We start from the raw sequence: 22,927 nt of genomic DNA on the forward strand, positions 1-22,927 counted from the left end.
GGTATTACGTAGTGCATAGTTGCATGAATGAGTGACTCACTGTTTGTATGTGTTGAAGACAGCATGTGTGCAGGACTGTATGGGTGGATGAGTGTGTGTATGGGTGTGTTAGTGAGTGAATGACTGTCTCAATAGTGTCTTAATGAGTAACTACATATGTTTTAAACTAGTATATGTGACTATTGGTGTATATAAGTGAGTATATGTGAGAGTGAGAGATTGAAAGAGTTCCTGTATGAATAAGTATGTGTTTCTATAAGTGATTGTTTAAAAGACTAAGTATGTGTAAGTTTCCGTAGAAGTAAGTGTGGTGGTGTGTGTATAACTGTATATGCAAGTAAATGTATGTTTGATTCTTTATTAGCATGAGTGACTATGTGTGTGAGTAACTCTATGGATGAGTGGCATTGTGTAACAGGATGTATAGGGGTATGAGTACATATGATGAGTGAGTACATGTATGAGTGACTGTATAGGACTGTTGGTGAATGAGTGGATGTGTATGTTGATCTTAGAATTACTGAAGAGGTTGTTGTAACTGGTATTGGTATGTCCATTGTTTTGAAAATTGTAGTCTCTATTTTTGAATGTGTGTATCAAAGGTTATATTAGGGTGAGAGGAGGTCTGCCACTCTATCACAAGGATGATGTCATCAGTGATGTCATCAGTGATGTCATTTGAGATGTCATGAGTGATGTCACTGACCATGTCATGAGTGATGTAATATGTGACGTCATCAGCAGTGCATTGCGGGCGCGTGAGTTATAGTTAGCTGAACTAACTATAACGGGGGAATTTCAATGGTTTTGTACAAGTGAAAAGTCCAGCTAACTATAACACCCCTGAAACCTATGGTAATTTCAGTGAATTTCTGAGGTTTTTTAAATGCGAATTCCTAACTATAACGTACCTGAAACCTAAAGTTTTTTCTGTGAATTTCAAAGGTTTTTTAAATGCTAATTTCTAACTGTGCCTACAGAGATAGGACATGTGAAGAAAGAAGAAAAAATGCACAGAAAGAAAAAAAAGAAGTGCAGAAAGAAGCAACAGAAGTCCTCAAAGACGAAGAAAAGTGCAGGAAGAAGGATAACGTGCAGAAAGAACAAAAAGAAGAGCAGAAAGAAGCCTTGTTGCAAAATCATCCTGTACCCTCAACTTTTTCAGACGGATACTGGTGGTAACTAACCAGTCCTAGAGCCAGTGCTATGTTAAAAGACACTTAGAATACAGTGAAAACACCTACATACACTAGGGAACATTATGCGTTGGGGTCCCCCTGTGATTAGCATGACCTCCTCTGTAAGCCCCTAGTATATAATAGGGCAGGGGGATTAAAACTACCTCTTAAAACAGGCCACAGGGCGTTTTTGCACACGTTAACTCAGGCCTCGTCCCCTCCCTTCACCACTGTGTAAACACGCCCTGTGTCCGTTTTTAGTTGGGAGATTAAGTTCATTTGAATCCTGAGGGTCCCTAGGGTCCAACTAGCCCACTAGGTACCTCCAGTAAGTGCCACAGAGCTGCGTTGCAGAGAGGTGTAAAAAGTGGCACGGCCTGGACCACCTCTCTGCAATGCAGCTCAGTGGCGCTTACTGGAAGCACTTGGTGGGCTAGTTAGCCCCCAGGGGCCCTCAGTATTGAATGGAAATTATATCCCCAATTTAAAACGTGCCATAGTGCGTGTTTGCATACGTCACCTCAGGCCCCGTCCCCTCCCTTCACCACTGTTTAAACGCGCCCTGTGGCTGTTCTAAGTTGAGAGATTAAGTCCCCTTGAATCCTAAGGGTCCCTAGGGTCAAACTAGACCACTAGGTACCTCCAGTAAGCGCCACAGAGCTGCGTTGCAGAGAGGTGTAAAAAGGGTCTCAGAACACCTGTCTGCAGCGCAGCTCCCTGGCGCATACTGGAGATGCCTGTTGGGCTAGTTGGCCCTCAGGGACCCTCAGTATTGAAGAGGAATCAATTCCCCAACTTACAACTCGCCAGTGGGCGCGTTTGCAGAGTGCTGCAAGGAGGGGGCGTCGCCTCTGGGACGATGCCAGTCTTTTATTTATTTTAATTTTTTAAGAAGGGGGGCTGTGTGGTTCCCCTTCTTATTCTAATTTATTGGCCCTGATGACCCCATCCCCCAGGGCCTGTCTCCTAATTATATTTTTTTGACCCCAATCCCCAGGGCCGGCTACTGTTTTTTATTATTTTAAAAAAATATATATTTATAGACACTCCTAGGACATGCTGGACAAACCGTACGTACCTATCACCATGACGATTTGCGTGATATTCATTAAAAGGCGACTATGCATACAATGAATCCACGTGGAATGTATTTACACCACTAGTGAAGCTCTGACATGTCTGATGCCCTACCGAGCCTAATCCCGGTAGATACCCTTGTCGTTTATTTATACAAACATGGGTAGCTATTGACGGGCACATTTAATACACATGCACACCAAGCCATTCAAAGGGAATTTGACCAAAACTATGCAAGAAACCCCCCTCACGATTAATAAAACACACACCCACTGCCGGATGTGTAATACTTGTTATTTTACTCTCTGGAAAGGGGACGAACATTACTTGAGAGTCACAGCGCGCTCCTGGCAGAGCCCAATGCTGTGTTACACCCACCATTGCCTGCTGAGTGCCACACACCTCTGTGTTGTATTCCACTAGCTAGTGCATATGCTATGACACTCTCTAGCCCATGTGCACTGTAACACCACCCCGTGAATATGTCATGCCACACTTGTCTTCGCACGGGTTATATTGCCCCATCTAACGTGACTTCCTCGATGCCTATGTTATAACGCACAGTGCTATGCCATACATATTACAATCTGGGATCCATATCTTTGTCACAGTGCATATGCAACGTTACACTCCCCAGCACATATTTTATATTACAACTTTAGAGACTAGTTAGGTTACACAACACTGCCCTGTGCATATTACACTCCAAGGCGCATATCGCATAGCACGCGCTAGTGCCTGTGCTATCTCGCGCTCTCCAATGAATCTGTCATTGCGCACAATGTATTGCATATTATATTTCACGCCCGGTTCATCTTATATCACACTTTTTGGTGCATAGTTTATACCATACACTATATCTAGTTTTCATTTTCAATCGTGCTCTCAGGACTAAGTTCTATATAACACTGTGTTCACCTACCCTTTTCACGGGCATTACATTTTGCGATAGGGTGTGGAGGGTCAGGGGGTGTTTCTGCCAAGTGAGCCCGGAGTCACAGTCACAAACGTCCTCTTCTTCCTGAATAAAAGTGAGATTATGCTGCATACTTGTTCATATTTTAAGTAGTTCGCACAGACACACGTTTTAAAAACAATAAAGTTCCTAATACCCGCCTTCTCTGAACAGTTAGCTTGCTGCCCCATCCCCCTCCTCCCTATCCTCTGTTGTGTGAATCCATGGACTAGCCTCCTCCCTCCTGCCATGCATGGTCTGATGTGCTGCCACTGCCCTCAATTTAGTATGATGTACCAGTCCACTCCTCCTGTCCTCCATTGCCCAATTCTATGTCCCATCATTGACCTCCTGCTTAAACTCTGTGCTTAGCTTGCTGCCCCTATTCTCCTTCCCCCTGCCCTCCGATGTCTTTGTGCATGCCCCTGCTCCATCCTTTTTGCCCACCATGTTCCATGGACCTGCCACTCCTATCTACTCTGAGTGTTCTGTTGAGCTGCCACTCCCCTCCCACCTGCCTAGCATTGTCAGATGACTGTAACCTGTCCCTGCCACCTCCACCCTGCCTGTCCACATGCCATGCCCCTATCCTCTTCCTCCTGTCCACATGGTCCATTGTACTGCCACACCCTTCTGCCCTCCCTGGTCTGTTGTGCTGCAACTGCTCCTCCTGCCTGCCCCGTGCGGTCTGTTGTGGGGCCCCTTCCCCTGAACTTTGTCTGTGCACAGGTCCTGACCCTCCCTTCTATCCTCCATCGTCCTTTGTGCATGCCCCTGCACCCTCCTTCTTGCCCATCATAGCCATTGTGCTGCCACTAACCCTCCCACTTGCCATGCATGGTCTTCTGTGCTGACATGGCCCCTCCCACCTTCCCTGTGTGGTCAGTTAGCTGCCCCTGACCCCTCCCGCCTTCCCTCCATGGTCTGTGTGTATGCCATCACAGTCTCACTGTTGCTCTTCATGGTGTGTTTTGCTTCTAGTGCCCATCCTGCCTGACCTCCATGGCTATCTTGCTGCTCCTGCCCTGCCCCCTTGCCCCCAGCCCTCTGTTTACATGTGCAGACCTCTACCCCCTCCCTCCTGGCTTGTCTGTTCCATTGTAATGCCCCTGATCCGTCCCTCCTGCCCTTTATGGTCTGTTATGCTGCAGCTTTCTCTCCTGTCTGTCCATTATGGTCAGCTAGCTACCATTGCCTCTTGCCCCTCTGTTCTCTGTTGTCCATGTGCATGGTCCTGTCCCCTCCCTCTTGCTTTCTATGGATTGTTGTGCTGCACTCCCGTCCCGCATGCCCTGTGTGGTGTATTGTGCTGCTGCAAACCCTGATGCCTGCCCTGCAGGGTCAGTTTGGTGCACCTCTCCATGTACCTCCTGTCCTCTGTTATCCAAGTCCATGTCCCTACCCCATTTCCTTCCATGATCCAATGTACCATACTTGCGAACATTTTGAACTTGGTAAGAGGGAGATTTTGAAAAAAAACTGGGGTATTGATTTTCCTCTTTGAGTTACATTGAAAAAGAGGAGATTGTAGACAGGAGACAGATCAAATAAAACCCATTTGAGCTTAAAAACATTGGACGTTTCCTGGCTGAATCGGGTCTGTTGGCATGTATGGTTGTACTACCATTGCCTCTTCCTTCTGCCCACAATGGTCTATTACATTGCCACAGCCTCTCTTGCAAGTCCTGTATTGTTGGTTTGTTGCCCCTGCCCCCCTTTCCACTGCCCTCCATAGTCTGTTGTGCTGCCACAGCCCTTCCTGCCTGCTCAGTGTGGTTAAATTATTGCCTTTGCACCCTCCTACCTGCCTTCAATTTTCAGAGTCCGTGCCCCTGGCCTCTGCCTCTCAACAGTATCCTAATGAACAACTAGATTGCTAACATTCTATATTTATTACAAAAGTGTGGAACGCCTGACGTCATCTTGATGTAATCAAAACTGTAATACCTAGAGCATTTCCTTTAGAAATTACATATATGAGAGGGTCTTATTGGCATCAAAATTATGGTTAGTGCTCTAAAAGACTAAAATAAGGACATATTTTCTGAGTTTTCAAATAGCGACAAAGCACTTTTAAATTATTTGTTATCTTTGTTTTTTTATCCAGTTGACCACTTGATTAAATGTTGCATTTAGGGGAGAGGATGTGGTGTTACTTCCAGAACTGCAGACTTTGCAACTGGGGACCATGTTGGAGTTTCTGCTTCAGCTCGACATTCTGTGATTCTGGTCAAATCACTTAGTCTCCCCATGTCTACAACCAAAATGAATTTGTTCTTGTGTGATGTAACCAATGCTCATGTAAAGCACTCCAATACCTGACAAGTCTGCACTATATAACACTGCAAAAACACAAAATAATAAGTGTTTGCACACTTCTGTCATTGGGCTATATTTGGGCTACATCTGGGTGATTTTGGGCTACATTTGGGCTCTTTTGTCTCCGGTGGCCATTTTGGGAGATTTATTTGTTATGAAGTTTCCTAATTTCCTCATGTACTGCAGTCTCCTCAGTAGGAAATGCTTTCAGTTTTTTACTTTGATTCCATCATGAAGGTATTCAGATATGTCACACATTTGCCATAAATTCTGAATGTTAGCACTCTTTTTGCTCATTAGATCACTGTAGTAAAGCTACTGCTCACCAGGGAAAACGTTACCACTTTAATCCAAGCAAGATGGCTTCAGGTGTGCCATACGTTTATCATAAGTAGGACTGTTAGCGCTCTACTTGTTCTTTGGAACACTCTGGGAAGCTGCAGTAGAACACAAAGGAATCAACTGACAGTCTCTGCCCTTGTTGGATGTACATGTTTTACTGAGAATGTCAGACTTCATTCTCACATGACTGAGAAAGATAATGTGAATTTACAGAAAATATGCTCTCAGTTTAGCTTATAGATCACCTTCCAAACCTCTGTGGGAAAAGCATGAGAAAATATTTTTCTCTCAATCATGATATCCCAGCAGAAGGCTTTTTCACATGGTGACATCACCTTAGAACATACCACAATTCCTAAAATGAGTATGGTACCATCAACAAATGATTTATAATGTAACTAAAGTCTTAAAACCTTCTATTAACTGCAATGCTTTTTAATGAGGTGCTATCATGTATATTGGTCCCAAGATGGCTGCCAACACTTCTTGGATGAAGTGCTGACAGCCAATCAGATCTCAGGATGAGATGTGTCGTTAGGCTCCGCCCACATATATATATGATTTTACTTTTGATTTTCTCAGGAACTACTGAACAGATTGACACCAGACCTGCAAAAGGCACTTCCCTGACCTGAGGACTACCTCTCTGCCAAATTTCAAGTAATTCTGTTCAGCCGTTCGGGCTGTACCTTGGACTAAAGGTCCCTATGGAAAAATGCATGGGGAAATCGTGTTTTGGGACCCCCCTCTTTTCTCGGCCCCCGCTTGACGAATCACCCCAAGACTTTCAGGGTAGGAGCGGAGCGGAGCACCCCACCTATTTTGAAAATTTTGCGAGGATTCGTCAACCGGCGCCAAAGTTATTTCAAATAGAATGTTGCGGATTTCCTATGGAAACACGGTCCTAACTATAACTATCTACTGGCGACCGCCAGTAGATAATATATTTACTTTCAAATAATTAATAAACTATTATCTTTAATTTATTTTAAATCTTTAAAATTATATATAAATAAAATATATATATCAATAATTTAAAATATAAAAAACAATTCTGTAATAATTCTAAACACAAAACTATTAAAACATATTTACACTTAAATTTCCCAATACAATCAGTGGAACAGTAGGGAAAGTGTTGGATAACAGAGGGGTAAAAATTACTTTTCCCACTCCAAACAGTGCAACAGTAGGAAAAGTGATGGATAGCCAAGAGGTAACAATTTTTATTCCAACTCTAGTAAGAGCAACAGTAGGGAAAGTGTTGGATAGCGGAGAGGAAAAAATGACTATTCCCACTTCAAAGAGTGCAACAGTAGGGAAAGTGTGGGATAGTGGAGGGGTAAAATTACTATTCCCACTCCAGTGAGTGCAACAGTAGGGAAAGTATTGGATAGCGGAGGGGTAAAAATTGCTATTCCCACTCCACACACTGCAACAATAGGGAAAGTGTTGGAACGCGGAGGGGTAGAAATTACTATTCCCACTGCAGTGAGTGCAACAGTAGGGAAAGTGATGGATAGCAAAGAAACCAAAAACAGTTTAAACAAAATGAAAAAAACATTAAAAATTATTTAAATAATCATAAAAATAAACAATAATTAGAAATAAAAAATCAAATATATTAAATATATAAACAATAAAAGTATTATATTAACCTCTTCTGTGCCCATGACGAGATAGTCTCGTCATGGAGCACGGTCGCGCTGTGCCCATGACGAGACTATCTCGTCATGAACCCCACCCACTAATTAAACGCCCGGCACAGGAGGGTGAAAGGGCGTGGCACAGAAGGGGTTAATTACATAAAAACCTACAAATAATGTATAATATAAAATAAATACATTTATAAAACAAAATATTTTAAACTAGAAAACATTTACAAATAAATTAATACATAAATGTATTTATTGTATTTCCTACCCTATTACACCACACCAATAAAAAAACACCAACATTTTCAGTTAATTTCTTTTCAAAATGAACAATTAATAATCTATTTTAAAAATATTATTAATAAAAAAACTAATAAACATTAATTCACTACATACACGCTAACACTATGATAACTATAACACACACCTAAATTAAACGTTTAAATAATAAAACACAATTAAAACGTATTTATAAACTTAAAACTATTACTATTAACAACTAATAATAAAGTGATTAAAATGTATTTAACACCCATCCTTTACCCATTTAAAAGTAAAAACACCAGACCAAAAAATTAAACAATTACCCAAAATACATATCAAATAATTAACATTAATTAACAACTATATATTAATTAAATACAAATTACTTCCCTCCCTTCACTCCTATAAACACTAAAATACCTAAAATTAATTCCACAAATACCATAATTAATTACCAGTTAATTAAGTAAAATTGGATTAGCCAATTATTAATTCATCATTTAAAAATAAATTAATCCCCACACTTAACACCTATAAACACCATAACACCCACCTAAAATTAATTACACAATTACCCTAATTAATTACCAATTAAATAATTTAAATTAATTTTACAATCAATTATTAATTAATAGTAAATTAATTTACACATTTAATTCTATAACATCTCAATAAAACAAACATTAATAAATAGAAAATAATCAATACATTTAATATGATTAAATTACTTCCCACCCTATTCTCTTTTAAACCCACAACGTGCTACGGAACTAAAAACGCAAAATTCAAATTAAAAAAAATAACTACCAAAAATGTAACACTTATATCAAAAATACTAACAATTCTTATACAAAAAAACATACAACACATACATATAAAATATATACTAAAATACATAACATTAATAAACAATATTTCCAACAACTGTATTTTTGCAAACGATATTAAACACTTCAATATTTTTAACATCGATATTACTTACCTAAAATCGACATTCTTGACCATGAGAAAATGTATGCTGATATTTCTGACCTACGATATTTGCAACTTGATATTTGTGCAACTCGATATTCTTGATTCGATATTCTGGCTCTGCACCTACTCTTGTGATGCCTCGTCTTTGGATTACAACATGAATTTTGGCGATGAGATGGCGAGTCACTCACACGAACCCACAGAGGCCATCCACATTGTGAGTTTGTACCATTTTGAAAATGAACTGCGAAGATGGCTTTGCTGCACAGACAGATTGCGGTGCTGCATAAGAGCGAAGTTGGAGTCGGGTGCCTGTTTGTTCTCCTTGGAGATGAGAAACAACTACTTAAATGCAGCAGTGAACGGGAGTCTGCAGGAGCAGCGTTATATGTTATTTGGACATGTGTGCAGACACAATGAGAAGGTGAAGCCAGCACAGACTGGCAAATCAGTAAGTACTTTGACATGCTGATCTGCACAGCGAAATTGCAGGTCATTTATTCACGGTGGATTTTGTACTTTAGTGTGCGGTCCCTGTATCACATTTAGGAGGCAAAGCAGAAGCTAACCTCATCAACAATTAAGCACTACACAGCGCTGATCTGCACAGCAATATTGCAGGTCATTTGCATTTAGGTGGCGTTATGTGAACAAGATTGTTGTGAGTAGTTCAGCTGTGGTACCTGTATACTCCATGCGGACATGTAGAACCACGGCTACAACACTGATCTGCACAGCATTTTGGAGTGCATGCTGTTTTTCTTGTGAGCTGAAATGGTATCACAGCCTTTGTGATATCTGTGGAGGTTTTTTTTAACAAGCAGTTGCTGATGAGTCCATTTTAAACCCCACAGCTTTCTGTGAAATTACTACTATATTTATTGGATTGCCTCATTGAAATCCAAGTCATGCAGGCTGTAACACCGCCACCACCATTTTTAGAAACCCCAGGTGAGGCTCCCATACTTTGGAACCAGTGACTTGAGGCGTTCGAAACTTATTTGGGGGCCAGTGGGGCACTTTGTTTCAGGGCGGAGCGAAGGAGGTACCTTCTTCTACATGCACTAGGGTTCGAGGGAAGAGCCAAATTGAAACATTTGCCTGAACCTGTTGATCTGGGGCAGGATGAATTGGATTAATATCAACAAACTGTAGAGAAACTTAGGGGTCTATTAGGATGGCAGTCGTAAAATCTCCCCAACCGCCATGGTAGCAGGAAAAGACCGCCCGCAAGGACCGCGGCATAACCGCCGGTCCAATTAGGATGTTCCGCAGTCGAAATTCGACCACGGTGGTCGGATTCTGGTGATTAACATTGCGGCGGTTGCTGCTGCCAGCAGCACCGCCGCAGTGTGAAAAGAAGCATGTCACTGCACTGCGTGGCAGGCACTGCACAGTGCCTGCCACCTGGTACAGGGATACAGTGCACCCATACACACCCCCAACACATTGGGGGCCCGCAATGGGCCCCTAGAGACATTCTCCGCATGCCTATCCATGGCGGTTCAACCGCCGCGGAAAGGCTGGCTATGATTATGATGCTGGCGGTGCTTGGCCCTGATCCGCAACAATTCTAACTGACCCATATCGTTTTTCTCTCAACAAAACATTTGCTTTTGGTGTGGCTACCGCACACTTGGAAGAGGCGGGAGACAATGCCCAGCAAGGTTCGTTGCTTGTAGATTGTGCAATAGGCAGGGTCACTTTGCCAAAGTGTGTCAAGCTTCCAAGACTAAACAACAGTCATCTGTCACATATGTGTCCGACAGTGACATTTGTGAAGAGGATTAACTGTACATAAATAAGGATCTAAGGGACATGGTCAAGGTGGTACAAAGTAATGAATTCTAACTGGTAATCCCGATTTGTGCGTAGATCTGTATGTCATGGTGGGGAAAAGAAGTTGAAATTGTTGGTTTTTCTTGAGCACAGATCACCATGATCACAGAAAGTTTATTTGAAAATGTGTGGCCCACTAGGCAGTTGTTACCACCAGACCGATAAGCAGTATCATATGAGGGGCGCAGTATAAACTCCGTGGCTACATTGAAGACATAATGGAATTCAAGGGACAGAAAATAGCCGAGAAGGTTTATGTGGCTCACAAGGGGTTGAACATCCCAGGGTGGCTGCACCAGGGTTTATTTGCATTGGTTCTCAAACCAGGAGCTAATGAGAAGGTGATGGTGGTAAGGGACAGTCTTGAATTAGAGAACCATATAAATAAATCCCCGTATGTATTCTCAGGTGAATTGGGTGAGAGTTCAAGACTATAAATATTGTATAATAGTAAAAGAAGGTGCACAGCCTGTAAAACACAAGCTCAGGAGTGTGCCATTCAGTATACGAAAAGATCTAGAAAGGGAGCTCGAAACTTTAGTGAAAAACTGCATAATTAAACCCATTGATACATCGTTATAGCTATCTCCCTTGGTGTTGGCTCGCAAACAGTATGCGGAGCTTAGGATTTGTGTGGACATGCGCTGCCTTAATAAGGAAATCTGCATAGATTCGTAACCTTTACCAAACATCAATGAACTACTCGCTATTCTGAATGGGGCCAGAGTCTTTACCAAACTCAACCCAGCTTCCGCCTACCATCAAATTGAATTGGAGCCAGAATCAAGACATTTAACAGCGTTTCTCTCCTCGTTTGGTACCTCTCAGTATTGCTGCATGCCTTTTGGTCTGGCATCAGCGGCCTCGGTTTTTCAACTTACTATGGTGGATATACTGAAATGCATCAATGGGTTATCTGTGTTTCAAGACAATATTTTAATCTTTGCACCAGATAGGCAGACACATGATCGGATTCTTGAAGAAGTGTTAGACAGATTCCAAAAGAAAGGGGTGGTACTGAGAAGCGACAAGTGTGTTTTTTCTAACTGACAAGGTTGAGTATCCGGGACATTCTGTGAGCAGCGAAGGAGTTACCCTGAAGTCTAGTTTGGTTGACAGTATAAATCAGACAAACCCACCTGTGGATATGGCTGGACTGAAGTCTTTCTTGGGACTATGTGAATTTTATTTGAGGTTTATTCAAAATTTTGCTAGCAGGTGGAGACCTTTATCATCCCTAGTTATGAAGGGTGTTGCTTTTGTGTGGGATGCAGAGTGTCAGGAGGTTTTTGAGCGGGTCAAAACCCAAATTGTTTCTCCCAAAATTTTAAAACATTATGATCCTGCATTGCAATGCATTTTGACTTTGGATACTAGCACTGTAGGTGTAGGGGCTGCACTTAGTCAAGAGGAAGGTGGTGAAATCATAACTATTGGTTATACATCACGTGTTTTAACTTCAGCTGAAAAACAGGACCCCCCAATTGAGAAAGAGCTGTTAGCCTGCTGTTGGGCAGTTATGAGGTTCCGGAATTATGTGTGGGGTAGGAAGCTCAGAATACAAACTGATCAGAAACTATTGATTTACATTTTGAGTGGATGGAATACTACAGGGTTTATTCCATGTACAGCACGGCTGTCCTCAAAGCTTCTCCAATTTGATTTTTTACCAGAGTACATCCCTGGTAGTAGGAATGGATATGCGGACTATATGTCATGCAGCTCTGAGTATGTTGAGGATAAAGGTGATGCAGTAGATGATAATGAGATTGATTGTTTGGTGGTTGCAATTGATCTACCGGAGTTGTGTGCCATTTCCGAAAGTGAGTGGCGAAAGACATTGGAAGACCATACTTCTATCAAGTTAGTCAAGAAATATGTGACTTCGATTTCAAAATGTTTGTAATGGTAGCAGATGACTTATCAGTTGAGGATGGATTGTTGATGAGGGCAGATAATTTGGTTTCACCAGTTGTTCTGAGGAAAAAAATCATAGTTTGTGCCCATGAAGGTCATCTTAGGGCAACCATGACAAGGAAATGGATGAGGATGTCCTTTTGGTGGCCTGAGATTGATGAAGTGGTTAAAGAATCTGTGATATGTGCTGGCAGTGGCAAAACTATCAAAATGCACACTCCACCCCTGTGCTCCATTGAACTGCCTGCTGAATCATGGGAGAAAGATGGAATAGACATTGTGGGACCTTTCCACAAATTGGCACCTTCATCAAAATTTGCGTTAGTCATGATGCATTATTACACTTAATGGCCAGAAGTCACGTTTCTGTGGGCAGTCACAGCTGGAGCAGTTGTTGAATTTTTGAAAGATGTTTTTCTAAAAGAGGGCTTTCGAGCTACACTGGTCTCTGACAAAAAAAAACAGCTTGTGTCTAGTGAAGTGGTGGGATTATTTGAAATCCAGTGAAGTAAAACATCTAAAAAGATTGCGTATCATCCCTAAACAAATGATCTAGTGGAGAGGATGAATCGAGTGTTGGGGGAGTGTATACAGTGGGCAGTCAAAAATAAATGTGCTGTGACTAATTCAGTGAGAACAATGTTGTGGTTCTATCGCACAACTCCTCATGCTTCTAGTGGTGTCTCACCGTTAGAGTTGTTTTTACTTGGTCGTAGAGCAACCACAAGTTTTTGTCCGGCTTGGATGAATAAGTGGGTCAAACTAGGGAATGGTTACATGGCAGAGTGCGTGACCATGTTGAGCTTGCCCAATTCAAGCAAAAACAATATTTTGATGTGGAAAAAAGCCAGAAGATTTGAAATTGAGGTTGGGTATTTTGTGCGTATCAAGAAACCTGTGCATGTGAGGAAAGGCGAATCCAAGTTAGGATCACCTGTGAGAGTTATGGAAGTGAATGGGAACAGTGTACAAATTGAGGGAGGCTAAGGGTGGAATGCCAGCAGATTGACCAGTATGTATGTGGTAAATCACGATGGTTGTATTGATAGTGATCGAGGTACAGAGAGAGTGATGAAAGAGAGGAGAGATGGATGTGTCAGACGTAGCACTAGGACAAGGATGCTATCTTTGCGGTTCCGGAGATAACGCTTTTACAATTTTCTGACGCTACTGTTATTCATCTTTTTTTTCCCCTCAGTTTTTCTCTATTATATTAGTTATGGTGCATTTTCTGAGGGAATTGTTTTCTTCTCCATTTGTGTTTAGTTTTATTTAATGTGCATGTGTTTGTAGTTCAAATTGCTAGGTGCTAGTATCATTTTTCCTTCACATATATATGTGATGTGTTTTCTTTCTTGATGATTTTAATGTAAATATATTTTCCTTCAAGGGAAAACCCATGTAGTATTCACCTCTTCCACCTGAGTAGAATGTTGAGCATGGAATCCAGTACATTGGGTCCATGCTCGAGGAGGGAATCGGCGAAAGGACAGTTAGTGGCAGCCAAGTAGAAGAGAGTTGCTGGTGGCTTGCCTGTGTAATTACATATGGAATAAATAAGTTTTCCTTGTACTTTTGTGACGCCTTGTCTATGGATTACGACACAGTCTGTCCGTGCATTCAAGCTGCCAGGCACATAAGAAATTTCAAAATCAAACTCTTGCAAAGATGATATCAATCTCGACAATGATCTTCCAACTCGTTTATCACTCATGAGATAAACCAGGGGTTTATGATCAGTCAAAACCCTAAATCTTTGACCCCAAAGGTATGTTTTAAATTTGTTAATTGCCCAGACACAGGCCAAGGTTTCCCTTTCGAGTGTGCTGTATTTCAGTTCAGCATCATTGAGAGTGGAAGAGATATATGCAATAGTTCTTACCTTGCTTACAATTCTTTGACTCAAAACAGCCCCTAAACCATATACACTTACATCTACAGTGACTTCGCAGGTTTTTCCCTGAATAAAAGGTTTTTAAAAAATCACAATTCAAAATCAACCTTTTTACCCTTCTCAAATGCTTCTGTTTACTCAATTGTCCAGCAAAATGTCTCTTTCTTATGTAATAATTTCATCAAGGGTTCAGTTATCACACTAAATCCACACACAAACCTGGCTTGATATTCACCGAGTCCTAAAAAGTACCATAGACTGCAGTAGCGGCTCCTGGAGGGACTGCTGTTGGGCGTGGGAGGAGCATGGTGGGGGTAGTAACCTATGGCATACGGCGGAACAGAGGTAAGTAAACAAATAAATAAATAAATAAAACGAATTTCATTGCGTGCACTGCATTGCCTAATGCAAAGCAGTGCGCGCAACGAAATTTGTTTTATTTGTTTGCTTACCTCTGTTCGGCCGTATGACGTAGTTTACCACCCCCCACCCTGCTACTCACCGCCCCGCAGCACTCCCTCCAGGAGCCGCTACTGGTAGACTGTCTTTATCCTTTGGCGTAGGTGCCTCCTTTATTGTTCTGAGAAAATTGTCCTTTGGCTCACTATCTCTAGCAGAAACACGATGGCCCAAAGACTCAATTTAACTGGCTGTAAATTTACATTTGTTTTTGTGTATAGTCATGCCATATTCTAGTTAAACAGATAGTACCTCACGCAAGATCACATCATTTTGTTGCATGTCAGCAGCAAAGATAAGAATGACATCCTGGTGTGTCATCACACCAGACATGCCTTCAAACAAACTGTCCATCAGTCTTTGAAAGACACTAGCCACCGAGGCTAATCCGAAAGGTAGTCTAAGGTATTTGAACATACTAAAAGGTGCGGTGAAGGTAGTGAGATGTTGTAATCTATCAGTCAACCTTATCTGGTTCTGTGCAGCTTTTAAGTCAATAGTACTAAAAATGCATGCATCCCCAATCTGTGCTAACATCTCTTGTATTTTTGGTAAAGGGTGACATTTGACCATAATATTTGTATTAAGAGAACGAAGATCAGCACACAGCCTGATCTCCAAGTTTTTTTTCATGCGATAACAATACTTGACACCCACTCAGAGCACTCAATAGGAACAATGATTTTGTCCTCACACATCTTTTCAAGTAAAACGTTTAAGTCTTTGCGAATGCTTAAAGGTACATTCCTGACTTTATGGATGACTGAACAGGCTCCCTGCTTCAATACAATGTCATGTAAAAAAAAAAAACCTTAACACATCCAATTTAATCTTTAAACACTGCAGTATCACCTTTTAATTAATCTTTAAAAGAGCCCACACTGCCAGAATATACCGTCAGTAAGGATGGTTTGCCATAACAGTTTCCATTTCTTGCAAATATTCCTCCACCACAATCAGGATCTAACGATGTGCATAATAATCTTTCCTGTATCTCCTTTTTGTAGCAGTCCAAAACTAATGGATCACGAAGGTATGTGTCAATGCTACTATCAAATTTGCAAGACACGGCCAAAGTCCTTAAGTTAGCAATGAGTTCATCTATAGTTTCTTCAGTGCTTTGTTTTCGTAAAAAAAGTAACATGTTTCAATTATAACATTAGACTGTGCGCAAAATAGCTTTTTCTGACTCGCACAGTTTCACAATAGGTACCCTAGGCACATCTTCATCCATAGATGGGTCAAGTTCAGGTAAGTTGTCAAACATTTCTTGAGCCGCAACTTAGTAAAATCCCTTTTTTTTCTTTCAGATTGAAACTTCCTAGTAACTATATCCAATAAATTACTTTCAAAATGCATGTACCATTTAAGCCACTTAAATAGTTGTTTCCCAGCAGACTAGAAGAAAAGAGATGGCTGGGCTATAAATTGCGAAGACGTACATTTGACATTTGAATAAAGAGAACAGACAAGGGGGAAAAAAAACATATATATATATATATATATATATATATATATATATATATATATATATATATATATATATATATATATATATATATATATATATATATATATATATATATATATATATATATATATATATATATATATATATATATATATATATATATATATATATAGGAAAAAGACTGCGTAAAATGCATAAAATTTCACAAATACCTTAAAATAAACATTGCTAAGAAAAAGAACACTGAAGCAGAAAAACACCATTATTGGTGTGCTTTACCGTAGAAGACATACATCAAATACCAAGTATTGTCTCCAGGAGGTGTGCGTGTCACCGTGATTCAGTCCACTGTTCAAAACACATGTGGAAATGCCAAGTTTTGTTTCCAGAAGGTGTGCTCGTCCCCATGCTTTAGAAACGCTCACACCGACTAAAATAGTCAGCTCCAGCCTGAACCTCCATGTAAACCATTAATAACTTCCCAGACCTGCAAAATGGCTGCAGTAAGTCAAAATTCATGCGTCTCTACAGGAATTGGAGCCTCCTCATCGATGATCCTGCAGCACGTTGTGTATGTTTCCACCAGAAATAGAGTGTTCCTTCTTTGCGTGCTGCCGAGTTATTGCGTCATAGCGTCAAGTGTGAAGACTATCGATGCCCAGAAACGAAGAATGGCTGTATTCTAGGACGATTGATCCCCCAATTCAAGTGCAGGTAAACACAGAACCACTAGCTACTGTAGAACACTGAAAGCATTTGAAAATCCACAAAGTACAATGACTGTTAGGCTCGCAAAGGATCAAATAACCCCCCTCCAAAAAAAAAAAAAAACCACAAATAAATTACCTTAACGTCCCGCACCAGCAACACGCAGTACTTGCTTAAGCGATAACATGATTACAAGAAACTACCTTCAATCACAAACAAAGCTTCTTCCTGCAATCGTGATATCCTCCATCACCCAGCCTCAGTTGACTAGCAGCGCGATGCAAATCCATTAAACGAGTTTTAAATCAGCAGAAAGGACCTCTGTGGAAAGGATCCGTAAGTTTCCAAAAGACAGGATTTGCTGTCTGGTGTTTTCCAATAGACCGGATTTGCTGCCTGTGCAAATTGCACTTGCAAGCAAGATGTCATCTGTGCAGTGCCTTGAAATAGTGGTCGGGGCTTCTTCTTGAGCCACCGTTGTCGCCGTAAATTATGTAGGGTTCTTACAAACGAGTCTGGAGACTTGCATAGTTTAGACTATATGATTCATTCTTACATGAGAAGCCTCGCACGTCACCGCTGTCTATCTCCTGTCTGCCTCGCAGCTGTCAGTCCATAGAACACTCCACCTTCACATTCTCCAATCTAGGCGCTGTGCTCTTGTACCAATGAAGTCACTGGGGCAGGCTGTAGTAACAACAAAGTGCAGCACAAATGTCAATAACAATACAGACAAAATATATATATATATATATATCTTAACCTACAACAATTTTGTAGTGGAATAAATAAGAATGCAATTCCCAGTAAGGTTTATCTAAGACAGAGAGATTCCTATATTGCATATCTTGGATGTGGTGAGGTCACTCAGTCACAGTGACACATCTGCTAAACAAAGCGAAGGAGTAAGGGGTGAGTGTGCATGAGGTAATAAGGAATGACAATTTCACGATCAGTGCATCCCATGGACTCTGATTCATACAAATAGCGTCTTATACTGGACTGGGTGAGAAGGAACAGGATCTCAGCTCTCGGTACCAGTATGCTATCCTCCATCCCTTACCTCTCCACTAGCACTCCAGTGAGTTGCCCACCGAGACAGCAGCTGGTTCGCAGGGCACTCAACTCGCAGACAGCTGAGAAGTAGTGCAACAGAGCATGGTCCCAGCCACAGGCTTCAGGCTCGGGGCCAGCACTTTAGTGAGATACACTCTGACCCCAACCTCCAACTAAACCAACATGTGTGCTGTACGCACACGATCTCACAGCACCATGACGGGCTGGTATGTGGGAGAACCAACACCACAATTATGTTCTACTTGTGATATGCACAACTAGGACAGCACTAATGCAGTGATGTTATGGTGTGTGTAGAATGTGTGCATGGCATGCTACAGTTGGTCCTCGGGCGGTGATGAAGCTGGTGTGAAGCTAATTTGATATGATCCATTCAGTCATTAAAATCCACAATTGTACTCGGATTAATTAGTGAGTTTATTTCTCAGTGATTATGTAAATAGGCGGACGGCAATCTTAAAATGGTTTAAAAAATAATTAAGATGGCTGCCTATCGATACAACAGTGGGTGGTTCACACAACACCAGCAGGCTTAGGGGGAGGGGTAAAATGCCACAGAGGGGAGATCATTTTTATTAAAGTGCAGAGCAGGACACGAGGAGGAACAGTGAGGGATAGGAAGACAAAATAGTGGCTCAAATGGATTGCAGTGCAAAGTCAAACGTTGGCACTGGGACGATACATGCCATCCAAACAAAACTCGGTGAGACCGTCATGATCCTGGGCAGGACATACACAAGAATATGGAGGAATGCTATCAAATCAGGATAAAGGGTCTGAGATAGACGAGGAAGCTATCCAATAAACAAGAACTAACCTAACACCCACACTATGTATTGTTTTGTTCATAGTAGGCCTTCGACAACAGTCTTAAAAATGGGCTAGAACATGCTTGCCCTCTTTTCTAGATTTAATACAGTGCCTTCTTACATCATTCAAGTTTTTCTCTCTGAGTAGGATAATAACAGAGTACCCCATGGCCTTTTGTAAAGAGACATTTAGAATGCGTTGTAGGTAGTGCATGCTAGTGCAAATTGTCTTCATTAACAGTGTATTGAAACTTTGGCCCACAAGGCACACACAGAAGCAAATGTTAATCCAAGGAATTGCCTTCCAAACTTTTTTAGTGGACTGAAAGTGTGGCTTTCAAGCCAAATTCTGATAGAGCTGCCTCCTTATAATATTATCCTGGACCTGCATCTTTGGTGTGTGTATTCCAATCACAGTTTTGGAAACAGGTGGTTGCTACTGCAACCACATCCGACCTTCAGTCTCATCCCAACATTTGTATCAACCATATTGGGGACAACATTCCCTAGCAGATGCAAGTCTAGAGGCACCATGAGTGAGATAGAAAACTAAAGACTGTGTCTTGCTGGTTACATGCTGGCTCCCAGAATCAAGAGTCTTTATATCTGCATTATGCCTCAAGGTGCCGACTCTGCTGTGCTCCACCAGATGTGCAATGCCAAACCAATCCATCCACCTTTAGTATATAAATACCAGGGTTTAAATGTTGGCCTGCTTAACAAGGTCAGCCTTAAGCACCTGCGATGTGAAGCTTGACAACAAACTCCATGCTGGTTTAGCACAGCCATAACAAATGAGCCCAATTACCTCACAAGTCCCAGTATCTTACAAAATACCATTCTGAAAAGAATCAACCTGTACCACCGTCTTAAGTTACCAAACTAGAAGCGATAAACACACTTACATGGAGTACACATGGAGGATTGGCTCTTGAGAGACCTTCCTTAGCTAGAACAAACCGGATGTATGGCGTCCAGCGGATATGCAACTAGCCTATCATCAGAATATCATCTGACATAAATTTGGTGTACGAAATATTAACAAATATATATTGCCCTATTGGAGTTAATAGAAATTCTACATCCAATGAGACGATATTGCAGTAAGCAATATTTAAGAGATGTTTTTCTCAGACGATGTTTCGGGGCTATGATATTCTGATATACAAACAAAACATTTTGCTTTTTTCTTTATTAAACAAAGACCTGTGAGTTGCAGGTCACTGCAGTTAAAAGACAAGTTGGTAAGAAGAAACAGAGCAGAAAAAGAGCATATTGGTGGTACCTTTAAGAGTGGGGCATACATGAAGTGGGAGCGATGTGTTCCTGAAGTGTGTAGGGCAACATAATTCTTGTTGTCATATTAAATATTATAACGATGCAGGATGTCAATAAGCCATTTAACCAATCCATCCATTTGCCTCCCCACAGGTGTCATCGCCGCCATGATAGTGGTCCTGGTCTGCTTGCTGGTAGTGGCTGCGCGTTACATGTACCGGCACAAGGGCACCTACCAAACCAATGAAGATAAGGGCACAGAGTACGCAGAGAGTGCTGATGATCCCTCACTCCTTGAAGATGTGGATGATAGCAAAAAGGAATACTTTATCTGAAAGAATTAGCAAAAGGATGTGTTTTTACTTGTTACAGCGCTGCACCGAAACTTTAAAATGATTAGAGGTTGGGTTGGAATTTTGTTTACCAGGAAGGCACCTAATAAAATCAAACTTTGATTACGATGGTTGAGTTAAAAATGTAAATAACCTCCAAGTAAAAAGATTTGTTGGAGCCTACAGAAAATCTCCATTTAGCACATACATGGCACATGATCTGTGAAAGATATTACTGTTCCTGGGGACATCTTAAGCTAATGATGGAATGTTTCAACACACTAAAGTCGCATCTCATCGCATTAGAAGCAGTATGTTAAGTTTGTTTTTTATGTTCTTCACAAGATTATTTTTTACAAATGGTTGTTTTGGTTGTTTTCTTCCACACAAGTAAAAAACTAAAATTGATTACTGAAATATTATTCTACATGGAATGTTGATTGTGTAGATTGTCCAATATGTTTTATGAGTAACTGTGGAAGCAAAGTTGAAATCTGTTGTGTCCATGAAGTGATACCCACAATCGAATGAGCGTAACCTCAACATTCAAGCCATCCAACCTGGGATAACTATGGCTAAATATGTAGAATGGAGCTGGGTATCTGTCAACAAGGAGGTTGATTTTCACCCCGTGGTGCCCAGTGACTGAGAGTGAAGATTGATTTATCTATGATTTCTTGCAGGACCGTTGGAGGGAAAATGTTTACCTTGCTGAATGTAACTTCTCTAGAATTCCACTTTTTGTTTCAGTCCCATATGTGATCAGTAGTAGATGTTGGTAAAGCTTCTAATAGAGTGAGCTGTTTTTATTTTCATTTCTAGAAATTCCAGCCTTTCAAATGTGTTAAGACTTCAGTATTTTGTGTTTCTTTGTTAATAAGACCATGATATTTACGTGCTGTTATGTCTGGTCCAATGTGGAAAATGTGTATTTTCTTGAGGGGTGTGTGCCCTTTTATTGGAGCAGGGATAGTGGGTTTACTTTGGTACTGGTATGTAAAGCAGTGAAACATTTGGTGTGTCACTTTTGTGACATCTCAGCAGTGAAAGCAACATTTTAACAAGTGTACATTTGACTAACTATTGACAATAATCATTGAACCCATATTTAACAATGAGATGATGTTTAAATGGCCAGCTGTATCGGTGGTTGTGCCAGAGTATTACCAGTTAGTGCCTTCATTTCATAATTTTGGTCTGTAGACTTAATTATACAGCCTTTTTCTTTGTTTACCGTTTCTTTTGCATATGTTGAATGTTAAAGCTGCTCTTTGCATATTCTGTGATTGCTTTTCATGAAAAATATAGAAGGTATAGTTTAACGTAGCATTTATAAACCAAGCAAGGGATTGTGGTAATATTAATGTAAATTGCAATGAAAGTACTTAATTTAGTTATACCATAAAGATTTCTAAGCCTCAACTGACTAAACCATTAAGAGCACATTTTCTACACACTGCTATGCTGAATAAAGTGCATAACCCTACGTTTCCAAGTGCTGCATACCTAACATTGCTACCCAATGAATGGCCAAGCACTTATGATGCCGTGTTTTCTAAAATAATGAGCTACGAGAATCTGATCTACGAAACATGCAAGTGATGATTTTCCTTACATGAGACAAGACATTGTAAGATAATTATTTCAGAGAAATGAAATTGATCATTAAAAATACTGGCAGAAGAACTTAAAGTGACGCATCGTTTTATGGAAACGTGGTGATGATGCCCGCTGAGATGTCAAGTCACCATTCTTAGACATGTACAGTCAGACAGACTAATAGACCATCATTATTCATATCACATGCACAATGTGCACCAAGAACTTACCTTGAATGCATACATTCCAGTAAATGACATTGAATTGCCAGCAAGCAGAAGAATTCCAGTTCACTGACTGCGTGCATTTCTCTACCATTGCTCATTCAACAAAATTAGCTGATACAGAGACCTATGACAAAAGTCAAGGGACACAATTATATGGGGAGTATGGAAGCTTACTTTGTTGTAATATCCTTCACATTGGATAAGAGTCAAACCAAGTACTTGGCTCTTGACGCGGTGCTCCCTGCACCAAGCAGCAAACAACTTCCAGTGCCAGAACACCGCACCGAGGCCCGTCATAAAGGCTATAGAATACTCTGGGGCACACGCGAGGCAGGGCCCCACAAGCCCCAACATAGATTACAGCACATACCCTCCCTTTACAGATTAAGCAATAACCCGGGTTACATTGCAAAACACTATAACATTATTAATGTTCCATATACTGACAAGGTGTAGCACAATGGATTCTGAGGTTAAGTGCCTAAGAAAGTTACCTAAAACAAATAATATGTACTACCACAAAAACAACATAAAAAAACATGCCTACCCTAT

The 22,927-nt window shown here is 40.9% G+C and overlaps 1 protein-coding gene across 1 annotated transcript in view; it reads left to right on the plus strand.

Moving 5' to 3' along the window:
• LOC146861651 (glycophorin-C-like) overlaps positions 1–22,034 on the plus strand; it is a 214,087-nt gene extending 192,053 nt beyond the window's left edge. The window contains exon 3 of the mRNA XM_085645997.1: positions 20,371–22,034. Within this exon, the coding sequence (XP_085502123.1) occupies positions 20,371–20,552 (182 nt within the window). The 3' untranslated portion in view covers positions 20,553–22,034. The remainder of the gene's footprint in view (positions 1–20,370) is intronic.
• The last annotated feature ends 893 nt before the right edge of the window (positions 22,035–22,927 follow it).

This window comes from Triturus cristatus, chromosome 3_1 (assembly GCF_964204655.1).
Source record: "Triturus cristatus chromosome 3_1, aTriCri1.1, whole genome shotgun sequence".
NCBI classification, from domain to species: domain Eukaryota; kingdom Metazoa; phylum Chordata; class Amphibia; order Caudata; family Salamandridae; genus Triturus; species Triturus cristatus.